We start from the raw sequence: 18165 nt of genomic DNA on the forward strand, positions 1-18165 counted from the left end.
TATAAAAGACATGAAAAAGTGGATTTTACATAATAGGTGACCTTTAAAGCTTTAGCAGTCACCTGGAGTTAGCCATTGTTAGCAATACGGTTGATAACTGCTTTATTTTGTATTTTGTTAATACAAACATTGAGGATGAGCAGGACCATATGTAAAGTTGATTTAATGTGACAAATAATACAGAAGAGCTAAACATTTTATATTAAAGTGTTCTCTTAATGTTCATATGCAGAGACTCCATTTTGAATGATGATCACGGATGATCTCGGGTATGGCGAGGTATCTCTGAGTTTCCAAGTAGAAAGTCCGACTAGGAACTTAGATATTCACACTTCCCAGTACAACTGGAACACACCATAATTACACTAAAGATCAAAACCTAATCAAATGCACAAAGAATGTACAAATGTGTAAAATGTCTTTATTCAGATTATCTAAATAATAACTATACTAGACTAGTGCCACTTTTGAATACTTAAAATATACATTTCAATAGTCAATTCTACAGACCAGTCTGGCCCAGCTCCTTTGATAATTATACTTATTTTATAACTGTATATTTAACCTTTAACAAGGCAAGTCATCAAGCAGAAATTATTCAAAAAATTGTGGCAAGGTTGCAAGAATTGGTCATTTTGAGAAAAACATGTATGAATGAACGGATAAATTATACACAGCGGATAAGAATTGGGATTTTATTAGACACTACAAATTACAGAGAGGCTGAACAGCACAAATAAAAGTTATGCATCCATTCCATGACAATCAAGACCAAAACACATTTAGTCTGTGTTTTTATACACTTTGAACCAGTCCGTTGGTGTTGCCATGAATACAATGGTTACAAGTCTGTTGCAATGTCCAAAATAAGAAATGAACAGAGTTGTCAGTGTAGAGAATATATATAGAATTTATTTTTGATGCACTAAGAAGCCCTTCAGTGCAGATGTGAACCTATCCGATTGGTGATGAGAACTTTACATTGCTGAGAGACTGGGAAACAGTCAGTGTATTCAAGGCACTGGAATAGACTCAGAATTATGGTTAACGTTTCCGGGTGAGGTAGTGAAATCACTCGACAGTGAGGTACTTTTGGGATACACATGGATTAATTATTGGCTTTTTCCTATATATATATATTATTTCATAAAAAGATGCCCCACAGATTCAGGAGGCATTGTTCCAGTCTTCGCTCTTTCTCTCTACGAACCCTGTTCACACTCGCCTGTGCAGATAAGGAAGGGAATCCCCCTCTAAAGCGCAAAAATACTAAGACGATAGTTTGTGGTTAAAAAAATAACCATTTTATGTCACACACACCTTTGGATTGGATCAATAAAGTTAAATCGAGTCTGGACTGAGATTCAATCTGTTTTCATTGGGCCGATATTGACTCTTGTTTTTCAAAGATTTTGTTTTAAAATACAGTTTTCACCCTGAAGTAGATCAATTATTGATGCTTTAAAATGTAAAGATATCTCAACAAAAATACGGAAGCCCAGATCTGCAACAACAAAAAACTAAATAAATAAATGTGCCATTTGTGTGCTTAATGTGTATGTAAAACAAATAATCTTATGTTTGAAACTGAATAGCTGCTAAAAATTCAATAACAAACCAAATCAATAAAAAAAACGGAATTTATTATTATTTATCTACAAATCAATATGAAACAGAACTGTAAACAGATTTACTTTTTCTTTATGGATATTTTACAAATCACACTTTTAAACGTTATTCTTGTTTTACTGTCATATAGTATTTCATACCTGTTTTTCATTTATTCTCTTATTTTTTTATAACTATAATGATCATATAAACATGTGCCTCGGAAATAATTGTTTACATTAATGGTGACCAAAACATTTGAGACCCACTGAGATAACTTAGACTAAAGTTAACTATCTAAACACTTAAATTGAAGATTAAATAACAAAAGTTTTTTTCATTTGAAATGTCCTGTCTTAAGCTATTTTTTAAAAGTGTGTGCTAAACTAAGCTAATCTGCTGCAAACTGAATTCATATTCAATGCAAACAAATACATTTTGGTCATAATTATTTTATCTTTTAGCGAAAAATAAAATAATATCATAATTTGGATGATTTTGTCCTACTGTAATATTGGTAGCAATGGACTTCCATACTTTCTATCAGAAATGTCAATATTAGCCGTGAAAAACACAAATCCACCCCAGTCTTGGACTGATTGGCGAAAAGCAGCATGCAGCTCTACACAACAACACAACAGACCTTGAGGGAAACTCTACTGTAAGCCTTCATTTAAGAAAAATAAGGAAAGCTTCCCAGTATCCATTACTCAGGTTCAGGGACACGCATCGGCCGAATCCCACACAAAGCAGAGATATAAACCAGCTTCCCTTCCTTCATTGTAACTTCAACCCGTCAAATGAAATCACAAAGAAATTACTCACAAGCTGCGCGGTTAAAAAAAACAAAACAAGAAAAGCCTAAAAGAATATTCAGCATTGTAAAGACGAAAAGTCCTTAAGTGTCGGGGGAATGTCACATCACCAAACATAATGAACAAACACGTCTGATTTCTGTCGATTTTTCAAAAGTGCTTTGCTGTACATTCTCTCTTCTGGACTGCATCTGCTTCCTCAGAGTTTAATGGGATTATGACATAAGAGCCTAAAAGGAGTGTTGTCATAATATTTGTAGTGATGATGATGAGAATAATGCCCAGGAGGTTTGGGTGCTGCTGAATATCCACAAATCTCACATATCACATATTAAGCTAATATAGAATATTAAAATACCACTATACGTTTTTTTTAGCTATGTATTCTATAACAATATTCTGGATCTGTTGTGCCTTTAAAATACATAGTTCAGTAATGTATAGGAAAAATACTGTACAAAAAGAACAACTTATAGAATAGGTTCATATAAACATATTATCTCTTGTAACCAATATATCGTCTCTGTTGTGAATCTTTTGGTCTGCAGTAAACAAATCGATCGGGTTAACCACGGTATTGGACAACACCATCCAACTTTTTTTTGTCAACATCTTTTACATTCATATAGCCATCCTTAAAGAGGGCAAACATAGAGCTACAATGAGAGACATCTGTATTGATTTCTAAAAAATAAAATCAAACTCATATTAAATCATGCTAAGTTAGGCAGAAGCGGGATTTCTTTGCCAAAACAAATAAAAAGCTTATCGTTCTTTGAAAGAAAAATCATGCTGTAATCTGAAAACAAGGAGGAGCTAAACGACAATGTCAATAGTAGTATTAATACTAACAATTATATAAACAGAATGCAAATATATATAACCGAAAACAATCTTCCATCTGAGAGAAAATTATGCTGATAAATATGAAGTGGAGGAATTTATTTTGAGATAACCGGATCAGATTGTGAGACACGTATTAGTGCAAGGGGGGTGAGGAGCATGTTAGGTAGTCATGTCAGTTTTCTTCTGGAAAGGAATTATTGCTCAGTGTCAGGATAAAGAAGAAAAGAAAATCTACGACACGAATGCACAGGGAATCTTTTTGGGAAGTGCTTTCTGAACGTTAATAATATCGAGCTGTTAGAGAAGCTGTGAGGGACAACTGAACAACGACATGATCAGCACGAAAACAGTATAAGATGATGGGAAGAAAATATAATACAAAACTCAAGATTTTGTGGGGTCTGAGCAGGCTCTCAGACACATCACATGTTATACCACAGCAGAAGAAGCACAAGGGAGAGAGAACAGTTTTCAGTCTCTACCTCACGTATAAAATTGGTATGAAAGTGAACGACAAACAGCATGGCATCGACTCTCAAAAAGGTAGCAGGGGGACTCAGCTGGTGGGTTGGCTCATAGCTCAGTACATAAAACAGGAAGTATGTGTGTGTAAATATATGGTTCTATATATTAAGTGGAACAATATGTACGGAAACTAAAAGAAGGATCAAAGCTTATGATAGAAGATGGGGGAGGTTTGTGGGAGGAGGAGGGGGGGGGGGGGGGGGTGCCACCAAAAGAGACACATTGTCCTTTAAACTCGAGGGAAGGCGGGTCGGGGAAATGAGTGGGTGTGGGATGTTTTCTTTTTGGGGGCCTCACAGGGGCCCGTGTCGGGCCTCGTATTTCGCCACAATGTTCTTGCAGCGGCCCAGCTCCTTCCTGACCTCGGCCACCTCGCAGCGCAGGGCACCGTTCTCCTTCTCCAGGAAGCTGGCCCGGATGGCGATCTGGTTCTCCTTCAGCCGCCGCGCGTCCCGGGACCTCTTGGCGGCCACGTTGTTCTTTCTGCGCCGCATCCAGTACCTGTCGTCCTGAGAGAGCGGAGAGGAGGTGTCAACACTGAACAGAGGGGTTTATTCACAGACTGTATATATCATTAATTATAATATGAATCAAACTATCATAATAACAAATTGAGGCTGGACAACTCTGACACCGACATACTCTAAAAGCAAATATTAAAGAGGTTCTAGTGCTTTTTGGGGTTTTCTCTTTCCTGTAATGTGTTCAATAGGTTTATGTGCATCCAGAGGGAGTTTATCTCCCACACACTCCCCCCCTGCCTGAAACACCTCCATTGGAATCCTTTGTTTACTTCGGTAACATAGTGACATCACTACATAACACTGGCACTTCTTTTAAATAGTGCTCCAACCATAGACTGTATATATAAAGGCTCCAACAGGCAACACATGCATTTACGTGCGTAAATGCTAAGGGGAGGGACATTTCTAAGCGGTTGACCAATCACAACAGAGCTGGCCAGCTAACCAATCAGAGCAGACTGGGCTCTGGTTTCAGACAGAGGGTGAAAAGAGGTGCTGCAGCACGAATAATCAAAACTGAAGCTTTAAAGTTCATGAGAACATTTATTTAGGGCAGGGGTTTTCAAAGTGTGGGAAGGTGAGCCTCCCCTCAGAGAACATAAGAACAGCCCCCTCCCAATTATTATTATTATTATTATTGTTGTTGTTGTTGTTGTTGCTGTTGCTATAATGCAGGGGTATTCAATTGCATTTCAAATAGGTCCAGTAAGAGAAAATGTCATTAAATGCTCTGTTTTCGCTGTCTACCTTTCTCTTTTTTGAGCACGCCATTTGAAATGACTCGACTGATTCTCTCTTCTTGTCTCGTCTCCGTGTGTGTGTTTGAATCTATCGTGCTGAGTCCCAGTCCTCTCCACTGCAACCTGCCTGTGAGACGGAGTCCTGCAATACCAGTGGCGAACCGTGGCCATCACAACTGGACCTTCTGTATACACACCCCCCCTCCCCTCCGCGGCATGATAATGTCCGTCTTTTCACTGAATTGTCGTCTTGAAAAGGGTACTCACAACAATTCCGCAACAACTTCATCTTCACCTGTTGCACTTGTCATTTCAACATTAAAAACAATAAAACGGCATGAATTGCTTCGTCGCATTCATCTAGATCCGTGTTTCTCAAACTTTTTCATACCAAGGACCACTTAACCAATAAAAAAATACTCGCGGACCACCTAACTCCACAAATATCCAAAAACACATTGTTTTTTACAAATCGCCTGAAAATGGTACAAACAAGTGGCCACATGTGTGATGAAGGTGTTGCGCTGGGCTATATCATGCAATTTAAAGTGAAACTTAAGCTCGCTCCATTGCGGAAATATTCCCGCGAGAGTGCGGAAAACTTAAATTAATTTATTTATTTCAAATGTGAAATGTTACCAATATACTCACGGACCACTAGGGGGCGCTCACGGACCACCAGTGGTCCGCGGACCACACTTTGAGAAGCACTGATCTAGATCCTCTGTCTCGAGCCAGTTAACTAGCAGGCCTTCTAGAATACCCTGGAGCCGAGGGAAACTGTCAGTCCAAACGTACGCTCTCATTCAGTGCAACGGCCAGGGCATTCTATCAAGGATGTAGAATACCTTGGTTGAAGGATATTCTACCCAGAGACCCAGAACAAGATCTGATTGGTTGCTTTCTTTTCTAACACAAAACCACTGAAATGCGTAGTGCATGGTCCGAGAAGGACAAACAAATCAACGTAACATTGTAATATTACAGATCAACAACACGGATACGATTCTCATTTATTCATTTTATATACATTTTATTACATTTTATAAAATTGTATTTATATAATTAAATCGATTTTTTGTTTGTTTTATCTGAGTGTTCCAGGGTATTCTCTGAATACCTTGAAGGCCCTGACGGTTCGCCACTGTGCAATACACATGCTGCAGCTGCCCAGCGGCTCACTGTTTGTAAAAGTAAATAAATAGTATTTTCATTTCAGCGATCAGCTGATACGGAGCATAGAGAGAGAGAGAGCTGCGGTCTGCGGTGCTCGGCCTCCGCCTCCTGTCCCCACAACTCTTATTATTCCCGGGACCGCACAATTGTTATTTGTTCTTACTCGGAACCGAGTTTTGCTTCCCAACCCTGCCACTGTGCTACACGTCCCGCCCGCCCCGTCTAACAGGACAGGAAGCGGCGAGATGCATTTCCTTAGGAATCGACAAGCAGAACCGAAACTAACATTTAGGGGCGAAAAACGTCACTTGTCCGTCGGACACGTCAATGGAAAGATGTAATTTGTCCGATATTATAAATAACACGTCCCAGACGATCAGACGTGTGCTTTTTCGCACACTGCATGTTGCCGCTCGCATAAAGTTAGCTGAAATTAACCAGCTAGATTTCACTGTTTCTCGTTTTATTTATTTTCTCATGCTGCGCCTCCCATGAAGCTCTCTGGCGCCCCCCAAGGGAGGCGTGCCTCGCACAATTGAAAAAAAAAAATGTCTTCAGGTTTTGTCATTATCCATTTCAAAAATCTGAGAGAAGCTGGGAAAAAGGCTGGTAGTCATACAGTAAGAGGTCTTTCTGATCACATGATAATCAGATAATAGCGACCGTGGTAAAAACGTTTTTTCAGAATCTTTATTTTTAACATCTACCCTTGCATAGTATATACCGTATACTGTCATGTCCTTTTCTGTTCCCCTCAGCCCCAGAGTCTGGTGCTTGGTCTTGAGGAGTGATTAGTCCCATGGTGAAGGCCTGTTGCTCCTGGCAGGGTCACAAGGTCAACTCAGGAAGCTCTGCTGACCCAACGCTGTCAGTTTGAGTTATTCCCACCAGCAAATACCTTTACTGTCTCACAGTTAAAACTTTAATCCACAGACTGCTGAAAACCTTGGAGGTTAATGTCTTAATAAAATACAAAGGTAATGATGTTGTTTCTGGGCTGCCGTACGTCAGAGTGGAGCTTTTTCATTTTGTCTAAGGCTGCGTGAGTCATCCGAACCTGAAGAAAGCAACAATGGCTGCTAAATATAGTGCAACATGTATTAAATAACAATGTTTTTTTTACCAAAGCTGCAGTACCTTTTCAATCACTTAAGAAACATCAGCACATTAAATCTCTTTCTGTCATATAAAGAACATTACAAACAGAACTCCTGCTTTAAGATTAGATTATTGATTATGTTGTGATCACATACTTATTGATTTAAATCAGAGATATTTCCATTTTTAGTCTAAATGTTGGCATATTTGGCTGGATTTAATATGAAGTATCAAATAAAGTATTCTTTCAATAAAAACACACAAAAACTTGGTACTGGTACCTTACATATTGAATATCAAGCACCATATTTGTATTCATACTGATCACTGTTAAATGTTCTAAATAAACTGCACATTTATTAGGTTTTGATTTGGTTTGTATTTTACTTTAACATATTTTTATTTGACATTTTACAATAACTTCTGATGTTCATATAAATATATGTTTTTAATTTGATCTTTTTAATGCAAATTCTTACTTGTGTTAATGCAAATATTTAAAAATAAAATGGAGATCAAGAAACTTAAATTCCAAGATAATATTCTGATAGTTTACAATAAATAAGCAATTTAAGAAATGAAAGAATATTGGAAGTATATGACAGCAGCTTACTACAATCAAGTTTTTCATAGAAAGCCTTTTTCAAACCATCATGTTGCTCAGCCTTGTATCATTTAGTTTGCAGCTTGTCTTCCACCCCTAGGGGTTATTCTGAGCTGCTTACATAACAGCAGGGCAAACATCTGACCTCACGTCACCTAGGGCTGCTCGATTATGGCAAAAATCATAATCTCGATTATTTGGGTGAATAATTGTAATTGCGATTATTAAATGCGATTATTCATTCACTTTGAAAACATCCATTTATTGGAGAAAAAACATTATGTTTTTAACAGTTGATTAACCTGAACTTTAAGTATAACTCAACTAAAAAAAAATAAAAAAAATAACCGTTTTATTTCGATTACGTTGTTTTCGTAATCGTTTTATTTCAATTACGTTGTTTTCGTAATCGTTCCAAGCCATACTCGTAATTGCGATTAAAATACGATTAATTGAGCAGCCCTAACCCCCCCCCGACAGAGCTCACCTTCAGGTCTTCTGGGATGAACACCTTGCGGGCTTTTTTGATCATGGGCTGCGGCTTCAGCTCCTCAGCGGAGAATTTGCGTTTCCTGGGGTCGAACATCTCCTGTCCGGGCACGCTGGACAGAGCCAGGTCCTGGGGGTCCGGCTCGTAGGAGATGGGCACCTGGATGGACTCTGGGTCGATGGGGCTGGAGGTGTCCCGGGCTGAGAGACAAATACCACACATTAGCATAGTGCACAGATTCATCCCATTTTGTGGAGGAAAACTCCAAGCACCTCTCATTCTGACTGTAAATGCAACATTTAAAGGGCAAAGTGCAATTTCATTTTGCACCAGCAGCTCTTCTTAGTGAAGCCCTTAAAGCTGGCGGGAGGAGCAGCTGTGTAAGGAGAACTCATACGGAGCAGGGGGGCTCACAGGGGGGCTTCACAGGGGGGGCTCACTGCTACCTTTCCTTGTTTTTTAACTATGATTGTAGGCTGCAACTGAAGATTAATTGCTTGATTTTAGTCTATCAAATGTGAGGAACTACTCTAAAAGTGCAAAGTAATGTTTTAAAGTGTAATTTTTCAGTCCAAAACCCACTTTAATATCATTTAAAACAAATAAAGGCATGGTATTTTCATATTTGAGAGGCTCGAAAATAGCCTTTTCTGACATTTGAAGTTTACGAGGAACTGAAGAAAAATATGTTTTGCTTTTTCAAATTGAAATGTCCTAAAGAAAATGTGAGGAGGAGGTTCTGTATTTACCAAACCATGACTCTTTTCACATCAACATCTACAAATTGCCAATTTGTATTTTCTTGATAATCTGACAAATGTATTAAAATGCATCTGAAACAAATTGTGCATGTTTTCAAAAGCCCAAAGATGTTAAATAACTTATTCATATTCATTTGCAGTGTATCAACCTACCCAATTGTTTTCCTAATAATGGTAACACATGTGGAAAAGCTCATTCTCTTTTTCCAGTTTTTGTAAAACAAATTATTCAGAAAATACTGTGTTTCTTGATAAACAGTATTACAAATGTTTATAGAAGACGAAGAACTTTAAATGCATTTCTTAGCACAACCTTGTTTTGTAAACATTCAACATTCGACAACTGTCGAGAAAAAACCCAACAGAAAACCTGTCCAGAGGAGTATATTCCCCATCTGGGCAGCAGGTGGGGCTCTAACACCAGCTTTGAAATTCACAGGTGGGGAAATAATGTGTAAGATAATAGTTTTATCATAAACGGTGCAGCTATCAGCAGCTCAGCTGGTCTCAGAGCAGCTGTCATCTTCTGAAGGGGATCTGCATGCCTCCACGTCCGTCTTCCTCCTGTGCCAAGCTTCTCTAATTGTTCCTTTTGGGCTGAACTGGATGAGCCACAGATCCAGATCAATTTCTCTGTGATCCATTACATTAGGGCTCATTTGTTTTCGTCGCACGGACCAAACCTGCGTTCCCCCCGCTCGATAGTAGAAGCACGATGAGCATGACAACCATCAAGGATATGACATTTTCATTAGCTGCTGTTATGCTGCTGCAGTTAGTACATCATGACCTACATTTCTGTGTGAGCTCGCCATGACAGCCAGTCAATGCGGCTGACCTTCAGTCAGAGTGTGTGTACGTGGTCAGAATGCTTTGGACATTTGAGGAGGGGCCCACAGATGAGAATATATGAGAATCAAACAGCAAGTGTTTGCTGTACATCAGAGGAAGCTATTGGCTCCGCAATTGGCTATTGGCTTCCACAACAAACGTGTGAAAGACTATGCAGGACTGTTGAAACGGATCATTATCAGCTTGTTGAACTGAGCTGTAATGCAGAGAAAATGTGGTAAAATCCCCCGATGAAAACATAACAATTGAATATTTGCTTTGAGGAGGTGTTTATGTTGCAGCTCATTTAACACAAGGTATGCTGGGTAAAGATGGAGATTTTCTATTTGATGCATTCATTTAACCTTTATTATTATATCATGTAACCCTTAACAACGACATCCCAATTAAAACAATAAGAATTATAAGACAGATAAATAATTTAAAGTTATGTTAAACCATGAGAGTTAAAGGTTGGGAGGTTTAAAATGACATCTGAAATGTCCAACATATATATTGATATTAAAAGAGGTTGTGCGTTTATCAAACTATTTTTTTGTGAACATGTGTTTCCGGAAATTGTTGAAAATGATTCTTTATAAATTGATGAAATGTATCTGAAAAAATGTAAAAATGTGCATCCAGTTTCCCAGATCCCAAATGTACTGTTGTCTTTAAAACATTTATTTTCTGTAAATCAACTTATCCATGTTTTTCCCATAATGGCAACACATGTGGCCATTTGGAAATATGAAAAAATGTTTCCTACTTGTTGTAAATGATCAAAGAAATTAAACATGGGTTTTTTCCCTTTGCATTTAAATGTATTTTAAGATTATAAGAAATGTTCAAGAAGACATTCTTGCGTCCTCTTTACTTCTAGCTATGGTCGTGCTGTTTCCAAAACAACTGAAGAAACTGCTCAGGGTTCAGAGGGTTTAAACCTATTGATCCTTTTGCCTTCAGAAGATCTGACCACCAGCCATCAATCACCTGACTTGGTGGAGGTAACCCATCCTTAAAGGTAAGACCCACAGCTCCCAGACTGCAAGCTCCTTACCCACTAAAACCAGCCGCTGTGAGACAATCTGTCCGGCCTGCAAATAGCCAGCAGTGTCGCCTTAATCACCTTTCCCGCTCATTTTGATCGCCTTATTAGCGGAGTTAAAACACGGGGTAAAAGTACATGCCCGCTCGTTAACCTGGAGTGCCCTTCCACACATTCCAGTGGAGTGGAAGTCGATGATTCACAATAAAATAGTCCCCCTCCTTGCACAGGAAATCTAAAATTAGGCCAGGAAAGGTAGCTGTGAGCCGTGTGAAAGCTGAACTCATGCATACCTTGCTGAACTGGTTTCATTTTGATGTGGCAGTATTTATGTGTTTACACACAACGCCGGCTGCAGGTTGCTGTCACGCTACATGATGGTATCAGAGTGTTAACACGGTGCTGTGTGGTGATAGTACTACAGCCAGTGATCAAATCAAATCAAGTTTTATTTATATAGCACATATACAAACGATTTTTGGTCGAGCCAAAGTGCTGTACATAAAATAAAAATAGCCTACAGTAGAGACACTTTACTGCAAATACAACAGCACAGATTGTTCAGAATATCAGTATGAGAAAAATGACACCCTCTATCCTTAGACCCTCACATCGTACAAGGAAAAACTTCCAGAGAAAACCCCACAGTTTAAGGGGAAAATGGGAGAAACCTCAGGGAGAGCAACAGAGGAGGGATCCCTCTCCCAGGACGGACAGACGTGCAATAGATGCCGTGTGTAAATCGAAGCTTTAGATAAGATAAGCTGTGTTGCAGGTTGGAATGCAGCACTCTGACCTGGGTGGGACCTACAGCAGCCACACACTGAGAGAGTGCTTTGCCCTTTACCCCCTAATTGGCTTTAAACTAGTTTCAGCATTTTCGGAAGATCAACCTGGTTTTACGTGACCACAGTGATGTCCTACAATATTTCTATCCTGAAAAAAATAAAGACCAGAAATAAGATTGTTTTCTTTCTACTAACACCTATTGTGTGTGTCCGGATACCTATTCTTCCATAGAGCTTGATTGTGATCCAAAAAGCTATTAAAAACAGCTCCTGCATTCCTGACACTGTATTACTTTGACTCAATCCCAATCACTGTCCTGCAGCTTTAAATACACATGTCAGACAGATTGTGTTTCAATCCACAGCTGAAAATAGTCCAAAACAGATGCGTTTCCTCCAGTTTGAGTAACTTTTGATACAAATACAGTGTTTTTTGTCTTCAACAGATAGTATTATATGTATTGAGAGACAGACTGACTCATTTTTGGTTTTGGACCTTTTTTTAAATATTTAACAACATAAATAATGACATGCACTTGATCATCATTATCATAATTCCTCCAGATCACTTAGGCAGGACATGTAGGTCCCTTCACCGCATGACAAGACATTACTTTGAAAGAAACTAGGCCAGAGGAAACTGGCTCTGACACTGAGAAAGAAAAAGATGTGTACTCAGTAGTATTGAGTGATTGTACTCGGACACATTATTCCTCCACGATGATAAGTACTCTACATCTAGTTCCTAAAATGTGCTGATATGTTTCGCTGAGCCAACTTTCCTTGACTAACACGCAGGAATGCACCACAACACACCCTCTGACCCCCCCTTCATCCAAATTCCCCTTTGGCCCCTGCCAACAGCGCGCAGGGGTCACATGTCCTGAACCTGGCCCCGGCACAGACCCTTAAAGTCTGCAGGCTGCTCAGACTGAGAAAAACAGCGAAACGCCCACTCGCTTGTGCGTTGGTTGTGATAACAATGTTATCAGCCGCCTGCTGCGCTGCTTGCAAGCACAGAGGGATGGAGGTTTGTTGTGGGGGGGGCTGGTTAAACGAGACGAGGCTTGGCGAGCTGGAACAGTATTCGGGCACACGTGACCAAATCACAGCAGACTCCATGTGATCTCTGCAGGGAACAGCCTGAGCCTTGGCTCCGAGTCCAGGCCAGAGTCGAGCCCGAGAGAGGGAGGGAGAGGAGGACCGGACGGGAAGTGGAGAGTGTTAAAGGCAAGGGGAGAGGGGAGAGCGAGAGGAAGGAAGGTTTGTGCCGTGACAAGCTTCTGGGACAAGCCTGCATGTGTCTGTCACATGGCTCAGCGCTCCGCAGGAGACCCCAGACATGTTCATGTAGGAGGTAAATGTGAAGATGCAGACCAAAACAGAACACACACATCCAGAATGCACACAGATAGAGTGTACCGTACAGGTCGCCTTCATTTATCACTCATCTTAGACTTGAGAGGCTAAGGCCAAATTATACTTTTTGCATCCGTGTGTTATTGAGGGGGTGCTGAGGTCCTTATGACTCATCATCCCCTGAGTTTGCCTATATCCCCAAATGTGTGACTGTGCAAACTCTGAGCTCAGAAAGCGCTCACTCCGGTTTGGTTCCAAACTCCAGTCCAGTTGGTGAAGTATGCACCTTTGGCTGGTTTGCCAAGAAGAAGAAGAAAAAAAACCACAACCGATTGCTTGTTTTGAAGAGAGATTATGTGGGGAGTAATATTTGAATTAACAATTGTTCTCTTTATTTCTCAGGGCAGGCAGTTTGTCTAATGGTAGAGGATAAGTGTGTGTGGCAGGTGTGTGTGGTAGGTGTGTGTGGCAGGTGAGCAAACAGCCTTTTACAGCATCCCCTGAGGCAGTGGAGGTGTGAACAAGTGTGTGAAAGTTAAAGTAGGCCTGTCACAATGATTTATAGTACATTATATGGTTTGATTTATAGTACATTATATGGACTTCAATAAGTAACCCTATTAACTAAGGTGCAATTTTGTGAGCTTGACCTCGATCATTTACACGATATTAACTTATGGCACAATATGTGGAAACCACCTGGATAACGTTCTGCTGACCTTGATAATCCCTGTTGTGTTTACATGCCTGTTTGTTTGCTTATATAAGAATGTCACCAACATGTTATCATTATCAACATTTAACAGCAGGGTTTCCCTACTAATATTAGACTTCATCATTTTATTCAAAGTGATGGCTGTTTGTTTTCATTTCATATTTGGGATATCTTGATACATTCATTTTTTGTAAATCTGTTTTAGAATTCAAAATTCATGGCTTTTTGTAAATGTATTTGCAATATTATACTATTATTGTCCTTAAATAGTCTTCAAATAACAATAATATGATTCATTGTAATTATTTCTGGTATACGGAAGAGGATTATATGGACACGTGCAATTTTTGTGCATCTGCCGATCAGTGTTTGTTTTATCAAGTTCTCAGAATTCTGACTTCAATCTCAGAACAAAACCACAAAATGGTGGCCTTAATCGTCTTCTGTACCGGGAACCAAAGTAGTTATTGTGACAGGCCTCAGTTTCGGGTGCCGTGGTTCCTACCTGCTGAGCCGGGGCTGTGGAGGCAGGTCTGAGGAGCCATGGTGGTGTGAACCGCGGTGGTGGCGCGGCTGCTGAGGTCCACCACGCTGGGGGAAGGTGTGGCGGGGAGTGCAGGCGGAGATGCCCGAGCGCTCCGTGCTGCCTGCTCGCCCTGGGCTGTGTTGGCGGGGATGCCGTTCTCCGACAGGAACTCCTCCAGGTCCATGTACTCCAGCTGGAAGTTGTCCCCATCGTACGGCAGCGTCTTGTCCCACAGGGTCGGGCCGAGGAAGGCCGACTGCGGGTGGTTGGCTGTGCTGCTCTCATCGTCCAGCTTCTTCTCTTCCTGGTCCTTCCCGAATCCTGTGAATATTTGCACAAAGTCATTTCATTGTCACAGCACAGGAGGATCACGGGTCAGTGCATGGGTATAAATAAAGAGTATGCTTCGGGGAAATCAACAAAGGCTATTAAGAACAACTTAAAAGCCTTTGTATATAATACAATTGGTTTATATATATAAAAAAACTGCAATTAAAGATCGTGTCGTGTTTAATTGCATTGCCAAATGGAGCCATGCTGTGTTGATGTGTGTAGCATAGATGAAAACAATTATAGACTCGACTAAAAATACCGCATCATTGGTTAGTACACTGCGGGATTAGTTATGTTTTGTTATGTAATAACAGCTGTGTAGTGTGAACAACATCACTGTGTGTTTAAGAGATTGAAATTAAAATGAAATTAAAATGTTTGCTTCATAAAGGTCATGGATAGTAGCCTTAACTGGTAAGTAAATATACAAATGTTTCTCAATCTCAAGCATTATGATTTGTTTTGCTCTATGCCACCCAACATTTCTGACACTGGTCTAAACTATTGAATTGAAATCTATCCAAATAAACCAAATCCATGTGCCTGATTAATTGGAGAAACGTGTTCCCTTAAAGATTAAAAATGACAATGTAGGCTAGTTACAAAAAACACATTTAACAATACAATCAGTTTGTTATGAAAACATACACAAAAGCTGCATCAAAGAAAAGACGCCCTCTGTGGACAGACTGCGATATCACTAATATAAATCCAATTGAAGGTTTAAAGGTTATGAACGCACCTGCGAGCTAAAAACAGCACTGTCAGTCACAACACGATCAAATTAGTTCATAATAATTTAATTTAGATCCTAAGCAAAAGCCAAACTAGCTTGTTAACTTGAGCTGAAGTCCGTGTCAATCTGTCAGTCAACAACAAAACAGCCAAAACAATCATCATTCTATTTTACTTATCTCTGCAAAACCAATACGATAACTTTATTTTTCGACAAAGATCGTAATAATAATATTATGAGATATCACTCTGCATGATTTAAGTTGATCTGTGTCTTAACTGCGCTGTATCTGTCAAAACCGTCAAAACCCATGGGTGTCTACAGAATAAAAACAACCAGCGGATAAACATGACAGAAGGGGAGACGAAAGGCGAGTTAGTGTACGTGCAAGCTGGCTACTTTAAAAACAAAAACATACCTTCATCGTGATGAAAAGGCAGCTTTAGCGGGTTTTCCAGCAGGGATTTCAGCACGCCGTGAGTTGGCGGCAGGAAAGTTGCGTTTATAGGAAGAGGTCTGGCCATTTTCTCCATATGTCTTGAAGGGCAATTGGAGAACAAAATCTCGCAAAGTCAAAGCCGAATGTCCCCCCCTAAATAAGAGACACGACCCAACTAGCTTGCCGGTCCCTCGGAGATCCTCGCAGTCGCGGTGAAAACGACGCAGGGGCTCAGAGCGAAAACACGGGACTCCGCGCAGCAGCAGGATGGTGAGCGGATGGCTGCCTGTAGACGGAGCTGGCTGACAAATAGCTGGAGGAGGAGGGCGGGCTCTGACCATAGACTGTATGGCTCTGACGGAGCCTCGACACTTCATCCATGTGCGGAGCGACGTCAAAGAACCAGAGGGCGGCAACGCTTACTGATGCTCCCTTCACAAGACAGTGGGATATTTAATGTCTGAGGTAAACCAAATACAACAAAAAAATATATATATTTCTTCGACTTTGTTGCTAATTTTTTTAAATAATATTTCTATTTTTGTTGTCTTTTTACATTTCTTTATCGTTACATTTTTTGTTTTTTCCCCATATATTTCATTATTATTTTTGACGGATTTTGTTGTATAAGCTTGTTGCTTCTTGACCCCTCCACTAAAAATGGTTTGTGAGCAATCAAAATAAAATAAAAAGTGAAAAAATGGATACTAGAATGAATTTGTATTGTATTAATCATAATGTTCTCCTTTGTATACTTACAGTATAATGCACCACTTAATGCAATTATAATGTTGTTACTTAATGCTCCTTGTTTTAATACTCTGTTGCATTTATCATTTATCACATTATAATACAGATTTTTGGAAAATGTTCTTTCATTGCCTAAAATAAAAACATAATGCTGTTAAAAAATAGATACAAATAAAATGACTACAAATTAAAATCAAGACACCAAACCCTTGGATGGGGGAGTAGATGATAGTCACAAGGGTCCCACATTTGTTTTTTGTCCTGGGGCCAGGTACTACGGCCATGGTGCAGGCTACTGCTGAGGGTTCACTAAACTCAACAGTTCTTCCCCACAAATGTAGCACATGACATTAGTTGTTTACTTCAGAATACTTGTGTAAATATTATAAGTCAAATCAGGGCCATAGTTTCCCTAATTTTGTGGATTTATGGCATATTTCGATTATCAAACTGACAGTTTATGTTCGCATTCCCTTCACATCAATCATATACTCTGCCTGCTGTAAAATGCTGTATTTCAAGTTTCAATTGCTCGCATGTAATTGTTTGCAATTGCAGCACTGTAAGGCATTTAGAGCAGGTATGCCAAGCATTTATGAGTGACATGTCCATTACCATTATCAGACTGTCACTCTTCAGTTTTACGTCGTCTGGATTTCTTCTTTCTTTTAACCCCACCAAAATCTGCTTTCCTAACTATATATGGGGGATTTTCTCTAGCAACACTGTTAAATCATTTGTCATCCAACAAACAACGAAAAATGTGTGCTATTCCAATTTACATGTACATATATTAAAAAGTTATTTATTCAGCTTTTAAGCATTTTCATGGCTCAAAACTGGTCTTGACATTAACTGGAAATGACAGGAGCAAAACTGGAGGAAAAAAAAGCACATAAACAACACAATCAGTTATTTATTATATTTTGATAGGTGTAATTGCACATTTTTTAAATACTTGTCTAATTTACAATTCCTTTGGAGGCAAAACATGTTATAAAATTAATATTGGTATCCAAATTCTTATGAATAAAGCCACTTCATTTGAGCCAGTGACACAGATTTAGATTCCTGACTGGTACAGTTTCTCTTCTCAGATGTTCCTTAATGAGCACAAACTGTCCAACTTAACCGAGATATCACACATGTCAAGATGTTTTTGTCACACTCATGACATAATAAGCTTCTCAGGGGTGCTACATTTAGGTGAACAAACAAAGGGAAAAAAGGAGGGCACAATCTACAGTAGCACCAGCAAAGACTGACGTGAATGTAAACTTGACCTACTTTGAGCCAATGGGTGTTTTCAGACTGCAACTCTATACGACATGCACATTGGAACTATATGACTCAGCAACTATACTACATTAGAAAGCATGAGTTTTCCTCTGCCCACTTTTTGCTTTTAATGTCTTATCTCTGGATTGTTTAGAGGCGGGACCTGCTGCCACCA

General features: G+C 39.6%; 1 protein-coding gene across 1 annotated transcript; it reads right to left on the reverse strand.

Annotated features, from left to right (window-relative positions):
• Positions 1-681: 681 nt before the first annotated feature.
• hlfa (HLF transcription factor, PAR bZIP family member a) lies at positions 682-16298 on the reverse strand. Its single transcript, XM_034206185.1, has 4 exons — positions 15942-16298; positions 14434-14775; positions 8424-8626; positions 682-4303 (listed from the first exon to the last, which is right to left on the reverse strand). The coding sequence occupies exons 1-4, from the start codon at positions 16054-16056 to the stop codon at positions 4088-4090; spliced, it is 876 nt and encodes a 291-aa protein (XP_034062076.1). The 5' UTR covers positions 16057-16298; the 3' UTR covers positions 682-4087.
• Between the last annotated feature and the right edge of the window lie 1867 nt (positions 16299-18165).

Source organism: Gymnodraco acuticeps, unplaced genomic scaffold (genome assembly GCF_902827175.1).
Source record: "Gymnodraco acuticeps unplaced genomic scaffold, fGymAcu1.1, whole genome shotgun sequence".
Lineage (NCBI taxonomy): Eukaryota > Metazoa > Chordata > Actinopteri > Perciformes > Bathydraconidae > Gymnodraco > Gymnodraco acuticeps.

Bases quoted from the DNA above. Each gene is read 5' to 3' on its own strand.
- hlfa (XM_034206185.1), bottom strand. From the start codon at position 16,056: ATGGAGAAAATGGCCAGACCTCTTCCTATAAACGCAACTTTCCTGCCG. The intron at 14,776-15,941 runs GTATGTTTTTGT...AAATATTCACAG, and splicing joins GCCTTTTCATCACGATGAAG to GATTCGGGAAGGACCAGGAA. The intron at 8,627-14,433 runs GTAGGAACCACG...TTTGTCTCTCAG, and splicing joins CCACAGCCCCGGCTCAGCAG to CCCGGGACACCTCCAGCCCC.